The sequence below is a fragment of the Phycodurus eques genome, chromosome 13 (genome assembly GCF_024500275.1).
Source record: "Phycodurus eques isolate BA_2022a chromosome 13, UOR_Pequ_1.1, whole genome shotgun sequence".
Taxonomy (NCBI): domain Eukaryota; kingdom Metazoa; phylum Chordata; class Actinopteri; order Syngnathiformes; family Syngnathidae; genus Phycodurus; species Phycodurus eques.
The window spans coordinates 7,574,323-7,595,697 of NC_084537.1; the positions used below are offsets into that span (position 1 = coordinate 7,574,323).

General features: G+C 42.3%; 1 protein-coding gene across 8 annotated transcripts in view; it reads left to right on the top strand.

Moving 5' to 3' along the window:
- The window catches only part of LOC133411869 (partitioning defective 3 homolog), a 239,468-nt gene that overhangs the window by 67,360 nt on the left and 150,733 nt on the right, over nt 1–21,375 (top strand). For all 8 annotated transcript variants that reach the window (XM_061694629.1, XM_061694635.1, XM_061694633.1 and 5 more), the window contains exon 3: nt 13,750–13,936. In XM_061694629.1, coding sequence (XP_061550613.1) covers nt 13,750–13,936 — 187 coding nt within the window. The remainder of the gene's footprint in view (nt 1–13,749; nt 13,937–21,375) is intronic.

Below are 21,375 nucleotides of genomic sequence, written 5' to 3' on the forward strand. Positions count from 1 at the left end.
TTTGTTTCTAAATCAGAGGTGGGTAGAGTAGCCAAATATTGTACTCAAGTAAGAGTACTGTTACTTTAGAATAATATGACACAAGTAAAAGTAAAAAGTAATCATCCAAATATTTACTTAAGAGTAAGAAAGTACTCAATGAAAGAACTACTCAAGAGTAACTTCTGATAATTTTTTTTAAATCCGCGCATGAACATGAAAAAAAAAAAAAATGTATATATATATATATATATATATATATACACACACACACACACATACATGTGTGTATATATATATATATATATATATATATACACACACACACACACACACACACATACATGTGTATATATATACCTGGCAAGCATTGACATAATTGGTAACATCCCTTCTAACATTGGTCCACCAAAAGCGCTGTTCGCCCACAGATTGAGTCTTGGCAATGGCTGGGTGACATACAGTCCGATTAGTGTGAGCCCGGTGGATGACTCTTCCCTTTAAGGTCGGAACCACATAAAGCCTGTTTTCAGGGCAATCTTCCGGGCTAAGAGTGTTCTTCAGAGGCTTCTTTACCGCAGTCTCAATGTCCCAAACAAAAGCAGAAACGAAACATGACTTGGGCAAAATGGTTTTAGGGTCGGACAAAGAATTCTCTGCGCAGAAAATGCGCGATAAAGCATCTGGCTTACCATTTTTAGAACCAGGTCGGTAGGATAATGTGAAATTGAATCTAGTGAAAAACAGAGCCCATCTAGCCTGCCTCGCATTTAATCTCTTAGCAGATTTAAGATATTCCAGGTTCTTGTGATCTGTCCATACTAAAAACGGAGTATGTGCCCCCTCTAGCCAATGCCTCCACTCCACCAAAGCCACCTTGACTGCAAGCAGTTCACGGTCACCAATATTATAATTTCTCTCGGCTGGGGTCAATTCTTTGGAGAGATAAGCACAAGGATGTAATTTACCATCCTTGAGACATTTCTGGGAGAGCACTGCTCCTATACCGGCATGAGACGCATCAACCTCTACCACAAACTGCTGTTTGAGATCTGCCAAAGTGAGGATGGGAGCGGAGCTAAAGCTCGATTTAGGTTTCTGAAAAGCTGCCTGACAAAGCGGGTTCCATACGACAGGTCTGTGTGGCGAGGTAAGATCATGCAAAGGCGTCTTTGCGTGACGTGGGAGTGGGCCAATTAGTCACGACATCAACTTTACAAGGGTCCGTTTTGAGTTCACCTGGAGCCAGCACGAACCCCAGAAAAGAAACTGACGCCTTGTGGAACTCACATTTCTCAGCCTTGACATATAGTTCATTCTGCAGTAACTGCTGCAACACAGAGCGGACATGAATGATGTGAGTCTCCTCATCTGGGGAAAATATCGACCAAATACACAAACACATACACATTGAACATGTTACGCATGACATCATTGACAAAGTTCTGGAACACAGCTGGAGCGTTAGTTAGTCCAAAAGGCATCACCAAATACACGTTAATGTCCTGTTGGTGTGTTGAATGCTGTTTTCCATTCATCCCCCTCCTTTATCCTCACTAAATGATATGCATTTCTTAAGTCTAGTTTGGTGAAAACCTTGCCTCCCTCCAGGAACTCAAAGGCGGTGGAGATGAGAGGAAGAGGGTACCTGTTTTTCACAGTTATGTCGTTGAGACCCCGGTAATCGATACAGGGTCGCAGAGTCTTGTCCCTCTTGTCCACAAAGAAAAATCCGGCTCCCGCAGGGGATGAAGATGGGCGAATAATCCCGGCTGCCAGTGATTCATCCACATACTCCTTCATAGCCTTGTGTTCCGGCCCTGAAAGAGAGAACAACCTCCCTCGTGGAGGTGTGGTTCCAGGCACCAAGTCAACTGCACATTCATAAGGTCTGTGGGGCGGAAGGGATTTGGCCTTGGACTTGGAAAAACTTCTTTAATGTCCTCGTAACAGGTGGGCACTTGAGATAAGTCAGGATCCCCAGATGGGGTCTGTGGGTTGTCATTTGAAACATAGCCCTGAACATCACATGTAAGCTTGAAACAGTTCTGGGTGCAATTGCTGCCCCATGACATAACCTGCCCAAAGGACCAGTTAATGTGGGGGTTATGTCATTTCAACCATGGGTTCCCTAAAATAAGGTCATGATTCATGGCGTCAAAAAAAATGAAAACTAATGCGCTCTGAGTGAGAATCGGGAAATGTCAATGTGACTTTTTGGGTGCGGTGAGTGATCTTGCTCATAAAACTGCAGTCTGCAGCATAGGTGTTGCGGTGGCGTTTTATTTTGAAAGGTTCTACGGTACATACGTCTAACGAGGACGGAATTGAGTAAGTTTGCGTCAGAACCAGTCAATTAATACAGGTGTATGAATTTCTAGATCAGGAGAGCATAGTGTCACTTTAGGAAGAACCCGGGCAGGGTCTTCTTTAATGAAATTCAGACTCACCTCTCCCGTGCCCTTGCTACCGGCAACCTTGACGTAACAGTTGCTCACGGAACGACCCAACTGCCCGCAGTAGATGCACTGCCCCTCCCTCAGCCGGCGTTGACGTTCCTCAGGGGAGAGACAGAACCTGCCCATTTGCGTGGGTTCATCCGTGGTGATGCTAGCCAGTGGATTGAGACTGGCAACAGGGGATCTGCCTTGGTTTGGCTGGTCACCGAGGCTCGTCCTCCAAGTGCGCGGTGACGCAGCCCTCCGCCGAACTCCGTCCAGCTCGCGATCCAAACGCCTCTTCCTGATTTTTACAGCGAGAGCGATGAGTGTCCAAGTCGGTCGGCAGGTCTAGCGGGACCAAATGGTCCTTGACGGCGGGGGATAGTCCTTGAAAAAAATGCATCGAGCAGTGCCCTATTATTCAACTGACTCTAAACTGCTAGATTGCGAAACTCAATCGCGTAATCTGACACCCTGCGCTTGGCTTGTTGTAAGGTGACAAGGGAGCGAGCTGCCTCACGATCTGGTGTGCTCCATAGCACACCAGATCGTGCAGCTCAATGTGGAGTTCGCACTGAGTGATTAACGGCTTAATATTCCTAGAATCTCCAGAGAACCTCTCCGGTCGAGAGAGCTGTGGGCAGATAGCAGCAAAGGTGGCAGGTGGCTGCATGGTGACTACCTCACCTGGAAACGGTGGTACAGTGGCGGCATCGGGTGCTGTGCCAGCTGGTTCCTTCTTCTAAAGCATATTCATTAGCACTTCAAACTGCGAGGCCACCTGTCTCATCATATTGTCCTGATGCTCTGACAGTCCCTCTAGATGAAGGTGGAGGGCAACAAACTGCTCAGAGAGCGTTGACCCTGCGCTTGAAGGGCTTTGCGTACCGGGTCTGAGTCTGCTGGGTCCATGTTAGGGCCAGTTCGTTCTGTCATGAACGGAATAGAGGAGAGGACCCAAAAATGGACGACTCCAAAGCAAATGGACAGTTTCAAAAAGAGCGGTTTACTATACGGGCAGAGGTCGGCACACAGGCAGGCAATCCAAAAAAAGGCAACAGTATCCAAAAATGTGAGGCAAAAAGGCGAGGTCGATAATCGGAACAGGGTCTAGTCTTACTGTGAGTCTGTGACGTGAAAACAAGGAATGCTGGAACGCGACGACAAGGTACAACGAACTGGTGACTGGAAAGAATGAGACACGAGGTTAAATGCAAGGGGTAATTAAGGTAAACGAGGAGCAGGTGTGTACGAGACGGGGAGGAAAACAACAACCAGAACACACACCCATGACAGCATGTCATGCAGGAAAAAAACCAAAAAACCCAGCATGTGGACAAGGGCTTTGTGCTGGCGTGGCCACTTTAAAGTGCCTCATTGTCGTGCCGTGTAAAAGCCCTGTGACTACCTGGGTGGGATATATTCCAGCCACCAGAGGCTTAAAGCAGATCTATTTCGCAGCTCAAACAGTAGTTATGTGTAGGCATAAGAGAGATCAATTTTTCCAGGACTAGTAGTGGTATTTGACAGTTGAGTGGGATGCACTTTCAGCGCATTCACCGGATTCGCCCACAGTGTCTGAGAATGGAGAGAATGGCTTGATTTTTTTCAGACATATATACTACTTATACATACATACTTCTTAATTTTTTAGTCATTCAAATTTAGTAGGGTTGTTAATGACATTCTTTGTGGTGTGTCAAATTTACAAGCTATTTATTTTCACTTTCGAGGGACTTTGATTTGTTCTATGGCCAAGCTAGGAACTCAATTTACTTGTGTATCCAATTCCCCATTGAAAAGAATTAGTGTGTTTGACTTTGTCCCATTCAATAAACAGCTGGAAGTTGTTTTTTCACTTCACTCGATGGCAGTGAATTTAAGCACGCTCATAATTCGAAAAAGTTGTAAGTGCAGACACTGGTAAGTCAAGGTACCACTGTAAAACGATCATAAAATAGCGGTTTACAGATGTTACGATTCTGTCTCCATTGTCCTCCCTGTCTGTTTTTGTATCTGGCCCCAAAGACATATTTTCATACCGCAAATGAACGTCAATCTCACCCAGATGGAGACCAAATGTTCACGTGGTGTTCTTTAGCCCACATCCCTTGTCAAAATACTGCATGTTCCTCAATTTCAATTCCAGAAGGACTACACGCTTCAAGTCAGACCGTGAAGTATTTGCTTTCCCCCTGTCAACACCGGATGAAGAGTCCGCAATTGGGGGATTGTGATGACTGGTGCACGCTCAGCTGCCATGTTGGACTTGAGCCTCCTGGAAAGCCGAGTGGATCCGCATAGACTAGAGTGAGAGAACAAGTTTGCAAGTCATTACCAGTATCCTTTTCATAAACTCTTCCTCACTTTACATCCTCCTTAAAGGTTTGTCCATCAGTAGTTAAAAATTTGGTAAACGTGACAATCATGAGAAGACCCACAAAAATGTCTCCCAAAGCCATTCCCCCAAAAATATAGGAAATCTGCCATTTTGGTTTGAAGCAGTCATTTTTGTGTCATTTTTCCAGGGGTCCTTCAAAGATGAACCTCTCACAACTATACATTTTCAAACTTTCGCACCAAAGCCAGTGAAATTTGCTAGGAATGTCTGTCATGAGTAGACCCTCAAAAAGAAGTTAAGCCATGCTTGAAACAACACAGGAAGCCTGCCATTTTGGAGCATGAATATTAGGATAATTTTGGACATTTCCAGGAGTCCTTTCAAAAATTAATGTGTCCCAGAGGTTTTGTCCGATTGCGACCAAAACTCAACTATTGGAATGCAGTTGGATGCCACTGAATTGGGATTCTTGAGATTTTTTTTGTAATTGTGTGTGGCAACGAAGTTAGATTTTTTTTCCTGTTGCCCTGAGGGACATGAAATTTGGAAGCCGCGTCTATCATGTAGACCCACAAATAAAGTCTCAGGTAGCCAGCCGTACCTGAGAAGGAGCAGGAAATCTGCCATTTTGGTTTGAAGCTGACATATTGGTGTCATTTTTCCCATTTGTAAATGTCCTTTTAAAGACTAACTTATCCGACAGCGTTTGTCCGATTGCTACCAAATTTGACCACATATACTCGAGATGGACGGGGAAGAATGACTATTTTGCTGTGTAGTATTTGGAGGTTGTGCGATTGTACCCTCAGCCTTATTGCCACGTTGAAACGCTTCGCCTTGTTGATTTGTGTGCCGAGTGTTGACTTTGATGTGACAGTTGGTGTTCTTATTATGAGGTTTGAGTAACACTGTGTAAGATGATGATGTGTTCTAAGCTTCTTCTAACGTTAGAGTTCATGTTTGGACAGTAGAGGGAAGAACCAGTGTTACCCCTCAACCCCCGAAACGAATTGCTCATCCCCAACGTACCTTCATCCAAACTCTCCGGAACTTCAGCTAATCGCAAGTATCCTTAATCGTGACAAATTCTCCCTCTGAAGTCACCCCTGCTCGCAATATCATTCATTATCTTCAATGTCAGCGAGATGCCGGCGCGCGCGATGAGTTATCGCACCATTTTGAAGGAAACGACTCCCCAGTGAAATCAGCGCTGTCTGAAATGTAAAATGTAGCACGAGGAAAACACATGGCTTGTGTTTGAGGGCGAACATCGCAATCCCAATCCCAAGAGTGGGTATGGCGTACCACGAGGAACTGCAACAAATAGTTGGACCTCAGCACATTAAATGTTAGAAATAAAAAGTATAATTTTTCTCAATGGGTGTGAACCCCTTTTTAAAAGAGAAGAATGGGCGGGATACACAAGTAGTTCCTACTGTAACCGGTACACTTCCTTCTGTGCCACTGGTTTATGCGCAAAAATACAAAGGGAGTCTGACATTTTAGTTTTAAGCGGCCATTTTAGACTCAATTTGGCCATTTCCAGGGGTCCTTTAAAGACCATTTTTTTTCTAGTGTTGCTGTATGATTGCAGCCAAATTGGAACCATGTATATGAGACAGATGGGCAACACTAAACAGCATTTTTGTCATTGCGTATGGCTGGTTGATGATGACTGGAATTTTATGAAAATTCAGCCCCCAATGCCAGTTTTCCCCAGAAACATGAAATTTGGCAGACATGTATGTATCTCTTGAGTAGACCCAGACAAAAAGAGAAGAACCCATGCTTTAAAATGAACAGGAGAGCTGGCCTTTTGCTTTTGATGTGGCCATTTTCGATTCATTTGACCCTTTTCCTTGGTTCCCTTAATTATAGGGCCTAATTTATTTAATGCATATTTGACACTTGAATCTTGATGGTCAGTTCCTTGCCAGAATTAAAAAAAATATTCAAAGTCGGGCCGCTCTGTCTCCGATTACCAGATCTCTTCCTTGCAAGCCTCTATAATTTCTGAATCCTTGACCAGAACGGTAGGATCTACAATTCGCTCCTTAGTGGTGATTCTATTCGCTCTTTAATTAAATGTCATCATGTCCTCGTTTTCAAAGTTAAACAGGATCAAGCACTTATTACAACCAATGAAATGGCTGACCAAGAACCCTGTTGATTTTTCATGTAGCCCATTTTCTCTTTTATTAACATTGCCTTTGCTTTTAGCGATGTCTGTGGATCCTTAGTTTTAAATGAGAAAATGAAGGCCTTAACTATCCCAATAAATGCCATGATATGCTTAATTAAATCAAGTGTCATAAAATGAAAAAAATAATCAACATTGCTGTATTGCTTGGATTTGCCACTCTTTGTGTTTTAATCAAAAGTTTTAATTGCAAAAGTTCTTAAAATATTGTGATATTAAACCTAGACAACACTAATAAAATAAAAGGGTCTTCAATTTAAAAATACACTCTTAAGAAGTCTAACGTTTGACTTCCTTAAGCCAGGAAATACTCTAATTGGTGATTATAAAGACATTTTCAACTCTTCAGTGGTTGATTTTCCTGTTTTTAAAAAGTTTGAATTAGAGACCCTAAAAAGTTTCTTTGAATTGCAAGTTATATAGCTGAGATAAAAAGTAGTTTACGTAATAGTGTTGCTTTGTTTTGTTTCTTAACGGTGGACTTAGTTGCAATATTGAGGCAAGTACAAGTCATTGTATTTATCTTGTCTGTGAGCGAGTTTCCCTCCAAATGCTATTAAGCATTGTCTTGCAGCTCGGGCTTAATTAAACAAATACATCAACACTCTCACCACCATCTGTGTTTTCTTTTCAGCCGCAGCCACGCCGCCTGCAACGTGTTGATTAGCCCTATGCAAAAAAAAAAAAAAAACGGTATTTGAAGCACGGAAGCTAAATAAAACCAGGCAGCACGATTAGTGTTGATGGTACATGATGTATGGCACTTGTTAGTGACGCCCACGGCTAGCTTTCCCACCCACATTCCCGGTCATTACAGGGAATACCGCTCTGTCGGCAACAATTTCCCTTTTCCTCTTGAAGCACTCTACGTTGGACCGCTATTACAGTAAGTAAACGTGTAGCAAGTAGCTGACTGCTAAAATTGTTTAATCGTAAACCGTTTAGCAAATCTTACCTTGAGTACCATTTTTTTAGTTCTATGGTTCCCAGGAAAGCCAAAGAAATCACAAAAACATGGACAGGGAGGAAATGTAGATGATCTTAGCATCACTTACACATTGTACCTGTGCAGAAAAGTTAAATTAAACAAAAACGTGGACAGGGAGGAAAAGTAGATTAGGTGATTCCATATTGCTTTGTTGTCGCCCCCCCCCCCCCACACACGTCTATCATCATTAGCATTTTCTTCATTAGCTTAGTGTCGCTGATATGCTGTACATGCACAAAAAGCCACAGAAAAGATCAACTGATGCTAACATTACCTGAGCATTACTGATATATCTTGTGACAAGGTTGTACTTTCCCAAGTCAATGAAAACACAAAGTTAAAAAAGTTTCCATTTCCATCATTAGCATTTTCCTCTTTATCTTAGTATAACAGATAACACTTATGAAAGACAACAACAAAAAATGCCCAAAACACAAAAAAACATGGACATAAATCTCGATCAGCGATTGCCAAGCCTCTTTGCCAGTTTTTTGTTTTTGTTTTTTATAGTTGTTGTCAAAAGCATTCCACTACCTTAGCATCATTGATATGCTGTAAATTCAGTGAAAAAGCCCCAAATTATATAAAACATGGATAGGGTGGCAAAGTAGATCAGCTGAGCCAAACCACTACATTGTTTTTATTCAATTTCTGACTTGATGACTTTTCCTTCTTTTATTATTGGACCGCGGCACGGTGGCGACTGGTTAGAGCATCAGTCTCACAGTTCTGAGGACCCGGGTTCAATCCCCGGCCCTACCTGTGTGGAGTTTGCATGTTCTCTCCGGGCACTCTGGTTTCCTCCCACATCCCAAAAACATGCATTAATTGAAGACTCTAAATTGCCCGTAGGTGTGACTGTGCGTGCGAATGGTTGTTTGTTTGTATGTGCCCTGCGATTGGCTGGCAACCAGTTCAGGGTGTACCCCGCCTCCTGCCCGATGATAGCTGGGATAGGCTCCAGCACGCCCGCGACCCTAGTGAGAAGAAGCGGCTCAGAAAATGGATGGATGGATATTATTGGACCACAGAGGCTCTGGTGTTGTTATGAATGAATTAGATGACTTATTGTTGGACGATTAATAGCCCAACCCTCCATTGTCTACAATCCAAGATGACTTTACCGGAAGACAAAAAACAGCACACGTCTGCTTTCTTGATGCAGGATGTTGTCTTTAAGTGGAGTTTCACAACAAGTTGACAATTAATATTTAGCAACAGCTTACACAACCAATGACCCAAGTGTGTCGCGGTTTCTGGCATCGGTAGGCAGTCCAGTGGGGGAAAAGTGTTTTGTAAGGGGGAGAAATTTCTCGTCTAATCCTCAGTCATTGGGACAACAGTGTTTAGATTATGCAGCTGTGCTTGTCAAAGTGATTCTCATATTGTTTTCCCTGAGCCTGTTACACACAAGAGATACCGGAAAGTGGCAAATCAGAGCCAAAAGAGCATTTTGTAACATTTGCCTTTTACTCAGAACCCAGTGAAGGCAGGATACTGTGTTACGACTTCGATCTCATTAATTTTGTATTGTTACGTTTCACACATATCAGAAAAAAACCCAAAAGGGGCTTGTTAGGCTGGTCCAGATGAGTCTTAGGCCTGCCGCTCAGTTGAAGTGAAAAAACAAAAAAACAAATTAGTCGATGACTTCGCTGCACACCAAGCAATGGAGCACCCCCACATCGACCGACGTACTGCAACGGAAAAACTGTTGACCCTGTATCGGGTTTTGAGGCTCCACAATATACTGTCCTGTATTATTTTTATATTGAACCACAAAAACATGGCGCGATGGACTCTAAGAATAAGAAAATAATGTATAATATTGGAGATATATACAGTATATAATGTGTATGCTGTATTGGTAGGGCTTGGCGGTTTGGATCTCGCTTGAAGTTGACCATCGGCGACTCTTGAAATCCAGTGGCAACACCCTGCATACTGCTCGACCGTTATGCTGAGGGGTTTACAATATGCAGAGGTCCCGAAAAAGAGCTGTAACAGTAGATACAGGGCTTATCCAGCGAAGGTGGGATATTGAAAAAACTGTGTGTACTTTCACAAACACTTCATTCCGCTATCATATAATTTAGATGTTGTCGACATATGGTACAAAATAGTTGTCTGATGGCAACAATTGCTTTCGACACAACAGGGCAGGGAAAGTGACAGGTGTTAAAACTTCACACCCCTATCCCAACGTTGAGGAATACATACACACAATCAGTGGTCTGCCTATCTTACGCTTCTGATTACGGATGGGAATTGAGAACCTCTTTCCAGTAATCCGATTTCTATGACTCGTTTGTTTGCTAGCCTGACGATTCCACTCATCGATTCTTCTTAGAAAAAGCCCCAAGCGAGGCTGCCTTGATGCCCACCTCTCTCGAATATACCTCTGGGGAAGCTCTCCCGACTCTCTAGAGGTGGCAGTTTCCAGAGGTGTGGACTCGAGTCACATGACTTGGACTCTAGTCACGAATTTGCTGACTCGACTTGACCATGTTACAAGACTTTTAGAAGAAGAATCATCATTTATTGTCATGAACATGCATGCATGCACACAAAATTTGTTCTCTGTATTTAACCCATCACTGTGAACACATACACATGTTAGTGGAACACACTGGAGCAGGGGGCAGCTGAAGCGCCCGGGGAGTATTTCAGGGTATCAGTGTCTTGCTCAAGGACACCACAGCCGTGAGTCCGGGGGATGTTGGCGGATGGTCCAGTCGGGGTCTTGAACCTAGGTCCCCCACAGTGGCATGCGATGATCTTAACCATTGGGCCACGGCTGTCCGACTAACTTGACTTGGACTTAAACAGTAATGACTCACTTATTGTTATACTACAGAAAAATATAAAAAGTGACAACATAATAATGCGGATCTAGGTCAAAGTGTACCACGCTATTATTGCTATAGTTAGTTTTTATTAGCTTTATTCTTGTATATATATTTTTTAACATTTACTTAAAGTATATCTCCACAGCATTTGTATTCTTTTTGTATTACATTATTTTTTATTAATCGGAAATTTGCTGTTCTATCTCTGAATTCTTTCCCCTCATTTATTAATGTGGTGAAGCAGTGAGCAGTAACAGCTAACGGCGCTAATTGAAGTCAAGATGGCGACATGTATGGTTTCGACAGTGCCTAAAAGGTGCGTTCGGAAATTAAATCTTACACACCAACACTACTCTGAGAGTACATTCCATCAGTGAGTCTCCGGACTGTGCGGAATGTAGCAAAGCGCGCTCGGAACATGTATCCAAAACGCAGCCGTACCATGCGTGAGCGATCAGTCTAAATGTCAGTCACATGTTCCAATACCTTTGCTGACTTGAAAGTGGGTGGCTTCAAACAAAAGGGTTCTCTGTCCTGAGTTGTTTAACATCTAGATGTAAATACCATGAAATAAACGCTGGAATTCTGAACTTTTCTCATATTCATCTTTTGATCTGAAACCCAAATGTCTTCAGTACACAGCAAAAACCTAGGAATTGACCTTGCCGTTCCAATACTTTTGGAGGGGACTGTAACATTAGTTATATACCCCTTTATATAAGAATAAAACAATGCCTTTTGTTGTCACTGTAAAAGTACAATGAGATGAGATGTATAATGTATACATGTACTTTAGTGTGCAATCAATACTGTAGTAGTACTTTCTTTTTTTTTTTTTTCCCCATCTCAAACTTCAATAATACACAGGTTCAATTCCATTTGTAGATGATCTAATTTATTGTCCAATGAGCTAAACTTGTAATGGAAGATGCATAGGAGCGGCGTTTGCAGGGGTTGGCTGTTAGTACCTTAGCCGTTAGCCCACCGAGACAACAGTGCTTCCGCATGCGGCCAAGTCGCCACCGCTGCTGTTCTGTCGACTTGCGATGCTAAGCTAGTCCGCTGCTTCGTCTTGCCACGGGGGGCGGGGGGTGGCCGAAAAAAAATCTGTTTTTTTGAAGGAAGGTCACGAAACACTCTGCTGGTTAATTGTGCAGCCTGACACGTCTGCATGTCACAGAAACCTCACTGATTAGGCTACTCACTAATAGCAAGCACATGCATTGTCTGTGCTTGCGTGCGTGTGTGTGTGGTGGCCTTTACTCAGCTGCTTAATGAGGTAAGAGTGGGGAGTTCTCATCAGGTGATGCCCACAGTTTGGATACTGCACACACGCGCACACACCTTGCACCTTTTATTAGCCTCATTACATCCAGCTCCAGCTGACTTCAGCTCTAATGTGAAGTGTGTGCGTGTTTAAGGCCCTAATGGGAAGAATGGGTCTTGACGTGTGTGTGTGCGCGTGTATGTTGTTTTAACAAGAGCTTGTCTAGCATGCTATTAAAGTGGTAATGTGAAGTGAACCTTTAATGTGCTGGAAACGACAAGTACTGCAGTCGTTTTTTGTGTGTGTAAAAGTGTGTTCTATTTATGTGTGACATTCACAATACTAAGTAAAAATTGAATGTTTTTATTAATGTTTTGGTAAAACAGATACTCGCAGGGCCAATGCTGTCTTTAGTCGCCATGCATTGGATCTTAGGGGTTTGCTACAAGGCTAACGGCAAATACTAAGCCAAGATAGTAAAAGTTTGGATTGGATTTTGCTTACTGGAGGCTGCACTTCATCCCCAAGCCATCTAGTTACACGTTGGCAATGGCCAACGTGCCCCAATATCGACAACTTGGCCGAACATTTGAGTATGTGCTGATGCTAAGGCTGATAACATTGTTGGCTAGTGTTAACCTGTGCTCCGCTTAGCTTTATGCTTTCATCAAGACCAGGGTTGATTTTGATATTTCAGACAAACAGATGGGCCGTGTAAACATTTTAAACAGTTATTTGTGTGTAAAATGTTCAAAGTACAAATAATGGTTGATGATCATATCTAAATTGTTTTGTTAATTTAGTTTTAATTAACCAATTATTTAATCAAATGAATGGAGGAAAGGTGTGCTGGTGCCCATTTTTAAGAACAAGTTTGATGTGCAGAGCTGTAGGAACTATAGAGGAATAAACTTGATGAGCCACACAATGAAGTTATGGGAAAGAGTAGTGGAGGCTAGACTCAGGACAGACGTGAGTATTTGCGAGCAACAGTATGGTTTCATGCCTAGAAAGAGTACAACAGATACATGAGTTGCCTTGAGGGTGTTGTGGTGAGGTGAGGCTGAGGTGTGCTGTATGTGTGACCGAGGACTTTAAAGGCTTCTTTATACTCGCGCGGGCGGCGACTGTGCTTACGTCACTCCGGCTATCCCGCACGCAGTTTGCGTTTATACTCGAGCGCAACCCAGTTTTGAAAATGTGCTGCCGTTCCCCTCCAAGTCGGGGTGTCGCTACGACTGGTATTGGCTAGGACGCCGCAGGGCGGAGTTTCATCTGCATTTTTTTGGCCATTTCCGGTAGCCGTTTTTACTTTCCTTTCCGTAACAAGGAATAAAGCAACAACAATGGCGACCGTGGCGCAGTGTCTGCTAGAACAAATTGACCTAGATGACCAGATGATACGTTTAATTATGCTGCAAAATCGATCAAGAAGGCGGTGGCGGTAGTGGTATGTGGATCTGAGAGGAACGCTGTGTACGTCATCACAGTATGTGACGAAATCACATCGAGATGATCTCCGCGCCATTCTACGCGCAGCAACAATTTTTGCCGTGTGGGCGTGACACAATAGGGGATGCGCGGGCCAATACGTCGGTCACTTGATGCAATGCAGGCGTGGGAGTATAAAGAGACCTCCATTTAAAGTATCCCCTTTATAACTCAACCATGTCCTCCCGCACAGTTGATCGCCATCTACGACGAGCAGGAGCCCCACCATGGCGGCGACGGCACAAGCGCCAGTTCCACGGGCACCCAGAGCCCAGACCTCTTCACCACCGTGGACCTCAGCACAGGTGGTGGTGCCTCCGCCTTCCAGCCCTACCAAGCGGCCAGCGAAATCGAAGTCACGCCGTCGGCCCTGCGCACCAGTAAGTGTAATTTGGGACAAATGTTGTTATACATACATGCAAATCAGTCACCTTTCAGCGAAATTCGCTGTTTTGAACTCAAAATAACAATTTACCTGAATCGTACAATTATCCAATTAGTTTACGAATGTTAATGTTAAATGTATTGAACGACAGAGCGATGTTAGGGTTTATGTCACAACACAGAATGAACTAACTTCAAATTCAGAAATGGCCAACAAAAACTAAAAAATACTGTACTTAATATTTTCTTGGAGGATGCAATTGGGATTATCCTTTGAAGTTGGTAATCGTGAAAAATGAAGTGAAACAGACAATGATTTTAGTCAGTTCTTTTCCAGAATGAGTGCTTAAAGAGGAGGATGCTATTGATGTGGCACAGCTTGAAAGCAGGCATCAGGTGCAGGTGGAGATGGGCCTGGCTCAAGTTGGAGGCCAAAACAAAAAAAAGCAAAGTAATGAGCCACTTTTACAACCCCAATTCCAATTAAGTTGGGACATTGTGTTAAACATAAATAAAAACAAAATACAATGATTTGCAAATCATGTTCGACCTGTATTTAATTGCATACAAAGACAAGATATTTAATGTTCAAACTGATAAACTTGATTGTTTTTAGCAAATAATCATTAACTTTGAATTTTATGCCTGCATCACGTTGCAAAAAAGCTGGGACAGGGTCATGTTTCCCACTGTGTTACATCACCTTTTCTTTTAACAACATTCAATAAATGTTTGGGAACTGAGGACATTAATTGTTGAACCTTTGTAGGTGGAATTCTTTCCCATTCTTGCTTGATGTACAGCTTCAGCTGTTCAACAGTCCGGGGTCGCCGTTGTCGTATTTTACACTTCATAATGCGCCACACATTTACAATGGGAGACAGTTCTGGACTGCAGGCAGGCCAGTCTAGTACCCGCACTTTTTTACTACGAAGCCATGCTGTTGTAACATGTGCAGAATGTGGTTTGGCATTGTCTTGCTGAAATAAGCAGGGGCGTCCATGAAAAAGACGTTGCTTGGATGGCAGCACGTTTCTCCAAAACCTGTATGTACCTTTCAGCATTAATGGTGCCTTCCCAGATGTTTAAGTTACCCATGCCATTGGCACTAACACAGCCCCATACCATCACAGATGCTGGCTTTTGAACTTTGCGTCCATAACAGTCTGGATGGTTCTTTTTCTCTTTGGCCCGGAGGACACGACGTCCACAATTTCCAAAAACAATTTGAAATGTGGACTCGTCGGGCCACAGAACACTTTTCCACCTTGCATCAGTCCATCTTAAATGAGCTCGGCCCAGAGAAGCTGGCGGCGTTTCGGGATGTTGTTGATAAATGGCTTTTGTTTTGCATAATACCAAACTGTATTTACGTACATTGGTTTTCTGACCCCATGTGGCGATATCCTTTACACATTGATGTCAGTTTTTGATGCAGTGCCGCCTGAGGGATCCAAGGTCACGGTCATTCTATGTTGGTTTTCGGCCTTACCGCTTACATGCAGTGATTTCTCCAGATTCTCTGAACCTTTTGATATTATGTACCGTAGATGATGAAATCCCCAAATTCCTTCCGATTGTACGTTGAGGTACATTGTCCTTCAACTGTTTGAGTATTTTCTCACATACTTGCTCCCAAAGAAGGTGACCCTCGCTCCATCACTGCTTGTGAATGACTGAGCAATTCAGGGAAGCTCCTTTTATACCCAATCATGGCACCCACCTGTTCCCAATTAGCCTGTTCACCTGTGGGATCTTCCAAACAGGTGTTTGATGAGCATTCCTCAACCTTCAGTCTTTTTTGGAACGTGTTACAGCCATAAAATTCTAAGTTTGATTATTTGCTAAAAACAATAAAGTTTATCAGTTTGAACATTACATATCTTGTATTTGTAGAGTCTTCAATTAAATATAGGTTGAACATGATTTGCAAATCATTGTATTCTGTTTTTATTTATGTTTCACACAATGTACTAAATTCATTGGAATTGGGGTTGTAATTTTAATCTTAAATTTGTACATCAACATGGGCTTGAGCGGTGTAAATAAATGTTTTTCTGCGTGAAGAATTTTTTTAAATTTTGCCTTATTTTACTCTTCAGAGTCTTCCAGAGGGCTTCATTTATGTTAAAAAAAACAAAACAATCTCTTCGGAGACCGGGGGTATCATTTTTTTATTTATTTTTTGTCACCTTTTTCATGCCTTTGGTGTTTGCATGTCTGGTTATAGTAACAAGCAGCATATCATGCACTATGCTAAATTTAGGCGCTCATTTTTGTGACAGTCAAATCAGACAATCCGCACATCGACCAGTCTGTCTAATTTTCTAATTCAACTAAACAACCAGCATTTCGTTCACTATCCTGACTGTAAAGGCTTATTTCTGTCACAGTCACATCAAATGTATGTCTAACCAAGCCAACCAGTCCAATGTCTTCTTTGTTTCCTCCTTCTCAAGTTTAGGCATGCAGCATATCATAAACTATCCTAAAATAAATTATTCTAGCTGTATGTCGATTAATCCCAATGTTTACTTTCGTAATTCCCAACAGCATACCATTCACTATCCTGAAGAATGAAGTTCCTGGACCTCGTTAAGCACTAGGGAAAGTTCTATTTTTTGCTTCTTGTTTGCAGATTTGTGCAAATTCTGGGTTTAACGTTGTATCAAAAACTATCCTATATACAAATAAAGACAATTCATTTGTTGACGTTCACATCAAAATAAAGCATAGCCGCATGTTATTCCGACTTTTTGGAGGAAGGAGTTCAGCTAGGCATAGCAGCAAGCAGCATATCCTGCACTCACTTGAATAAAGATATTCGTCGACAAATTGTGAAAATGTTTACTGTTTTCATCTTGTTTCTTTTCGAGGTATAGTACTGAATCTGTGGCGACAAGTTGAAAGTCACACCACAAGTAATGAGCGTCTTACAAATACACTTATTTCTGCAACAGTTTATCCACATTGACTAGTTAAGTGTCTTTTTTTCTCCTGAATTTAGTGAGGCATCGCAGCAAGCAGCATATCATGCAATTTCTTGACCAAATTGTATTTATGTGACTGCTAAACCAAAGTATGACTGAGGAATAAAGATGAGTAAAATATGTTTATTTTAACAAAGAATGGGTCATAAATGCACTTGAAAGTCATAGACCAGTACAGTGGTGCCTTGAGATGAGTTTAATTTGTTCAGTGGGTGCACTCGTAAGTCCAAAAACTCTTATCTCACATCATCTTCTCCCATTTAAATGGATGGAAAACCCTTAATCTGTTCCCTCCAAAAACCAAAACGTTTTGTAATGTGTTTTTTAATAAGGAAAATAACACTATAATATTTTATACTATAATAAATATATACTGTAGTAATATACAACTAAATAGAACGTAAAGAATTAAACAGTTTGTGCATCATAATTAAATCATTGCAGCGCCTTCTGGTGGGTGCGACTTGGCCGAAAACCAAGACTTTCCTAATTACTCTCAGTGTAATGCAGTAATAGTCGTTTTTGCAGAGGATGAAGACTATACAGTGGGTACGGAAAGTATTCAGACCCCCTTAAATTAACACTCATATATTTAACTCTGGTGCTGTCCATTCTGATCATCCTTGAGATGGTTCTACACCTTCATTGGAGTCCAACTGTGTTTGATTATACTGATTGGACTTGATTAGGAAAGCCACACATCTGTCTCTATAAGACCTTCAAGCTCACAGTGCGTGTCAGAGCAAATGAGAATCATGAGGTCAAAGGAACTGCCTGAATTGTGGCAAGGCACAGATCTGGCCAAGGTGACAATAGCATTTCTGCTGCAGTTAAGGTTCCTAAGACCACAGTGGCCTCCATAATCCTTAAATAGAAGACGTTTGGGACTACCATAACTCTTCTAGAGCTGGCCATCTGGCCAAACTGAGCAATCGGGGAGAAGAGCCTTGGTGAGAGAGGTAAAGACGAACCCAATGATCACTGTGGCTGAGCTCCAGAGATGCAGTCAGGAGATGGGAGAAAGTTCGAGAAAGTCACCCATCACTGCAGCCCTCCACCAGTCGGGGCTTTATGGCAGAGTGGCCTGACGGAAGCCTCTCCTCAGTGCAAGACACATGAAAGCCCGCTTGGAGTTTGTTAAAAAACACCTGAAGGACTCCAGGATGGTGAGAAATAAGATTCTCTCGTCTAATGAGACCAAGATAGAACTTTTTGGCCTTAATTCTAAGCGGTGTGTAGGGAGAAAACCAGGCACTGCTCATCACCTGTCCAATAGAGTCCCAACAGTGAAGCATGGTGGTGGCAGTATCATGCTGTGCGGGTTTTTTTCAGCTGCAGGGACAGGACGACTGGTGGCAATCGAAGGAAAGAAGAATGTGGCCAAGTACAGGGATATCCTGCACGAAAACCTACTCCAGAGTGCTCAGGACCTCAGACTCGGCCGAAGGTTCAGCTTCCAACACGACGACCCTAAGCACACAGCTAAAATAAAGGAGTGACTTCAGAACAACTCCGTGACTGTTCTTGAATGGCCCAGCCAGAGCCCTGACTGAATTGAGCCAATTGAGCTTCTCTGGAGAGACCTGAAAATGGCTGTCCACCAACGTTCACCAGCCAACCTGACAGAACTGGAGAGGAGCTGCAAGGAGGAATGGGAGAGGATCCCCAAATCAAGGTGTGAAAAACTTGTTGCATTATTCCCAAAAAGACTCATGGGTGTATTAGCTCAAAAGGGTGTTTCTACTAAATAGAGCAAAGTGTCTGAATACTTATGGCTGTGTGATATTTCAATATGGGGTGCTGTGTTTACATTAATGAGGAAAAAAAGGAACTTAAATTATTTTAGCAAATGCCAATATAACAACAAAATTTAAGGGGGTCTGAATACTTTTCGTACCCACTGTATGTGCTCAAAATAAAGACAAACAACAATTCATGACACTTCATTCTGTCAGCAAGACATTTTTCTCCATTTTCTGTGTGTGGTCCGCCAGAACAAGTCTCCAGAATTCTGAGTGTCGTTGTCCAAAAAACAAACAAAAAAATAAAAAATTGATGGTCGTGTCGTTTGCTTAGCGCTGCCGTTTATTGGCAGGCATGATGTTTGGACCTCGGCCTCCCACACGGAGCAAGTTTTAAACAGTGTGATTAGTTTTAATGCAAGCCTCTTCCCTCCCTCACGTTGTTGTTCCCACACTGTTGAGCCGACTCCAGCCCACCGCCTCGTTAGCCACCAATCCCCCACGGTGGCATGCTGCTGATTAATTGACTTCATCAGGCACTTGAGTCGCAGCCGCAGAGTTTAACATTACATGCGCTTCCGGCATTTGTTTCACTGTCTTTTGTTATTTGTGTGGAATCAGAGATTTATGATAATTAACTCATTCACTGCCAGCTGTTTCCTGAGCAGAGAACCCCTAGACTGCCAGGCATTTTTGAGCAATTTCACAAATTTTTCAAGCCCCACAGAATATTGTGTACCATGACTATATAAACACCAACACCACCAAAAGAAGGTTCAGACTCTCTTCTTTCTTCAGGAAAAAAAACTTTGTCTCTAGCTTATACTGTTCTTTAGGTATCAGCAGTAAAATATAGGCTACTTTCAGCCAAATCTGTTTCTGGAGGCAAAAAACTGACAAAACTGCCTTTTTGTGAAAGCAGACAGATCAAGCAGAAGAATGACTTTGACACCCATATTTTGACCTTCAGTGAAAATCTGAAACATCTGATCATAAAACAACACTGAGAAATTACTTTTGACAGAAAAATAATCTATTTACAAGTATAACTGTACAGAATTTACATAAGCCAAAAATTGCATGAACAAATGGGGCTCCCACACTTGCACTTTCTTCTTCCTAATTCTCCTCCTCTACTGTCAATAGTTCAGGTTTTTAACTTGCTCATAAAATTTAGCAGTTTTATCCACATCTGGATTTTATTCTTTGGTGGCGGTGAATGGGATCTTGTGTGGTAGTCGTTGTCCTTGAAACCAGTCTCTACTTCTGCTCGAAGCACAACCTGTGCAGTTTAGAAATATAACTATTACTATAAAAATGCATTGTTATAATTGCTGGAGTGGGACGTGGAGGAAAAAAATGCTTTCGATTACCTTTTTTATTTGCACTGAAAACTAGAATGGGAGTCGAAGGTCTGCTGGATCCAGACATAACCTGTAAGTTTTAAAAAATACATACGATTACTAGAGAATACTTTTTATTGCTGTTTTGCAAAAAAAAAAAACCCACATTACTTCGTCGCAATCCTAATAGACGTTTGACTCGTGGGTGTTGCATTACTCCAAGATGGATGAGCTGGAAATGGAAAATTCAAATCAGTACTGGCAACAGATGTTACATTGTAATGTGAACTAGTGGGACTAAATGATGTTTCTGTAACAAGGATTGAAGGAACGTGTTTGCTCGCTAAATGTAGCTAACGCGAGCTGCAAACGAGTTACCTTTGTCTCCATTATCATCCGGAGAAAGCTCCGAATGAGGCTCGGCTGCTTCCAGGCGATCCAGAGGGAGTTCTCTCTTCACGATTCCGGATCCCATTTACTCAAATTCTGGTCGGCAGAGGATCAGCTGGCAAGCGGCCGAGAGCATCTCTCCATATGGCCCGGCATTTTCGTCGATAGCTTTGCAACAAAGTGATTGCTCGGAGTGTCATCCTTTATTCCCTTGCATGATCTAAGGCGTCATTTTTGTTGGTCGCAGGAATATTTTTCTTGCCGTGGCGCAATAGATTTCTAGTACCGAAAGAAAATATTATTTTTTTTTTTTTAGATTTTTTTTTTTCTATTTTGTCTTCTCTCTTTTCCGCCATTATGTTTGCCTCTTATTGTCTGCTCCTCCCTGCCTCCTCCTTCTTCTTCCTCTTCTTCAATCTGAGGGAGGGACGTTCACCTCAAGGCATTGTTGCTCTGTATATGGTGCCATTCCTCATTGCAGTTATCCAGAGCCTTGATGATCACACACAAACTGCACAAGACCCTGCCCCACTCATCCCTGCTAAAAAAAGCCATTGACGTCTTTGGACGGCATTGGCAGGGAATTAGTTAATTCCAATGTCCTTTCATTATATTTCGAGTTCTTACAGCGTATCATGCACTGTCTTAGCATAATGACATAGATCACATGATGCCAGCAAAGCGCCTGAATTTGTCAGCAGATTTGTGCAAATTTTTGGTTGAATGTTGTCTTTTTTCCACTTTGTTTCATTAGAGTAAATACAAAATAAATGGGAAAATCATGAAAAATAATATCAATAAATAATATAAATTTGACTTTTAAAGTGCAAAATAATTCAAGTTCAATTAAGTTATTTTTCACTGCCAGTATGTGGTGGGAACAGCAACTTCTTCCACATGTGCGGCAGTACACTTTTGACCTTCTTGATGGGGACAACTGGGGTTTAGTTTTATTGACAATGTCGTGGCA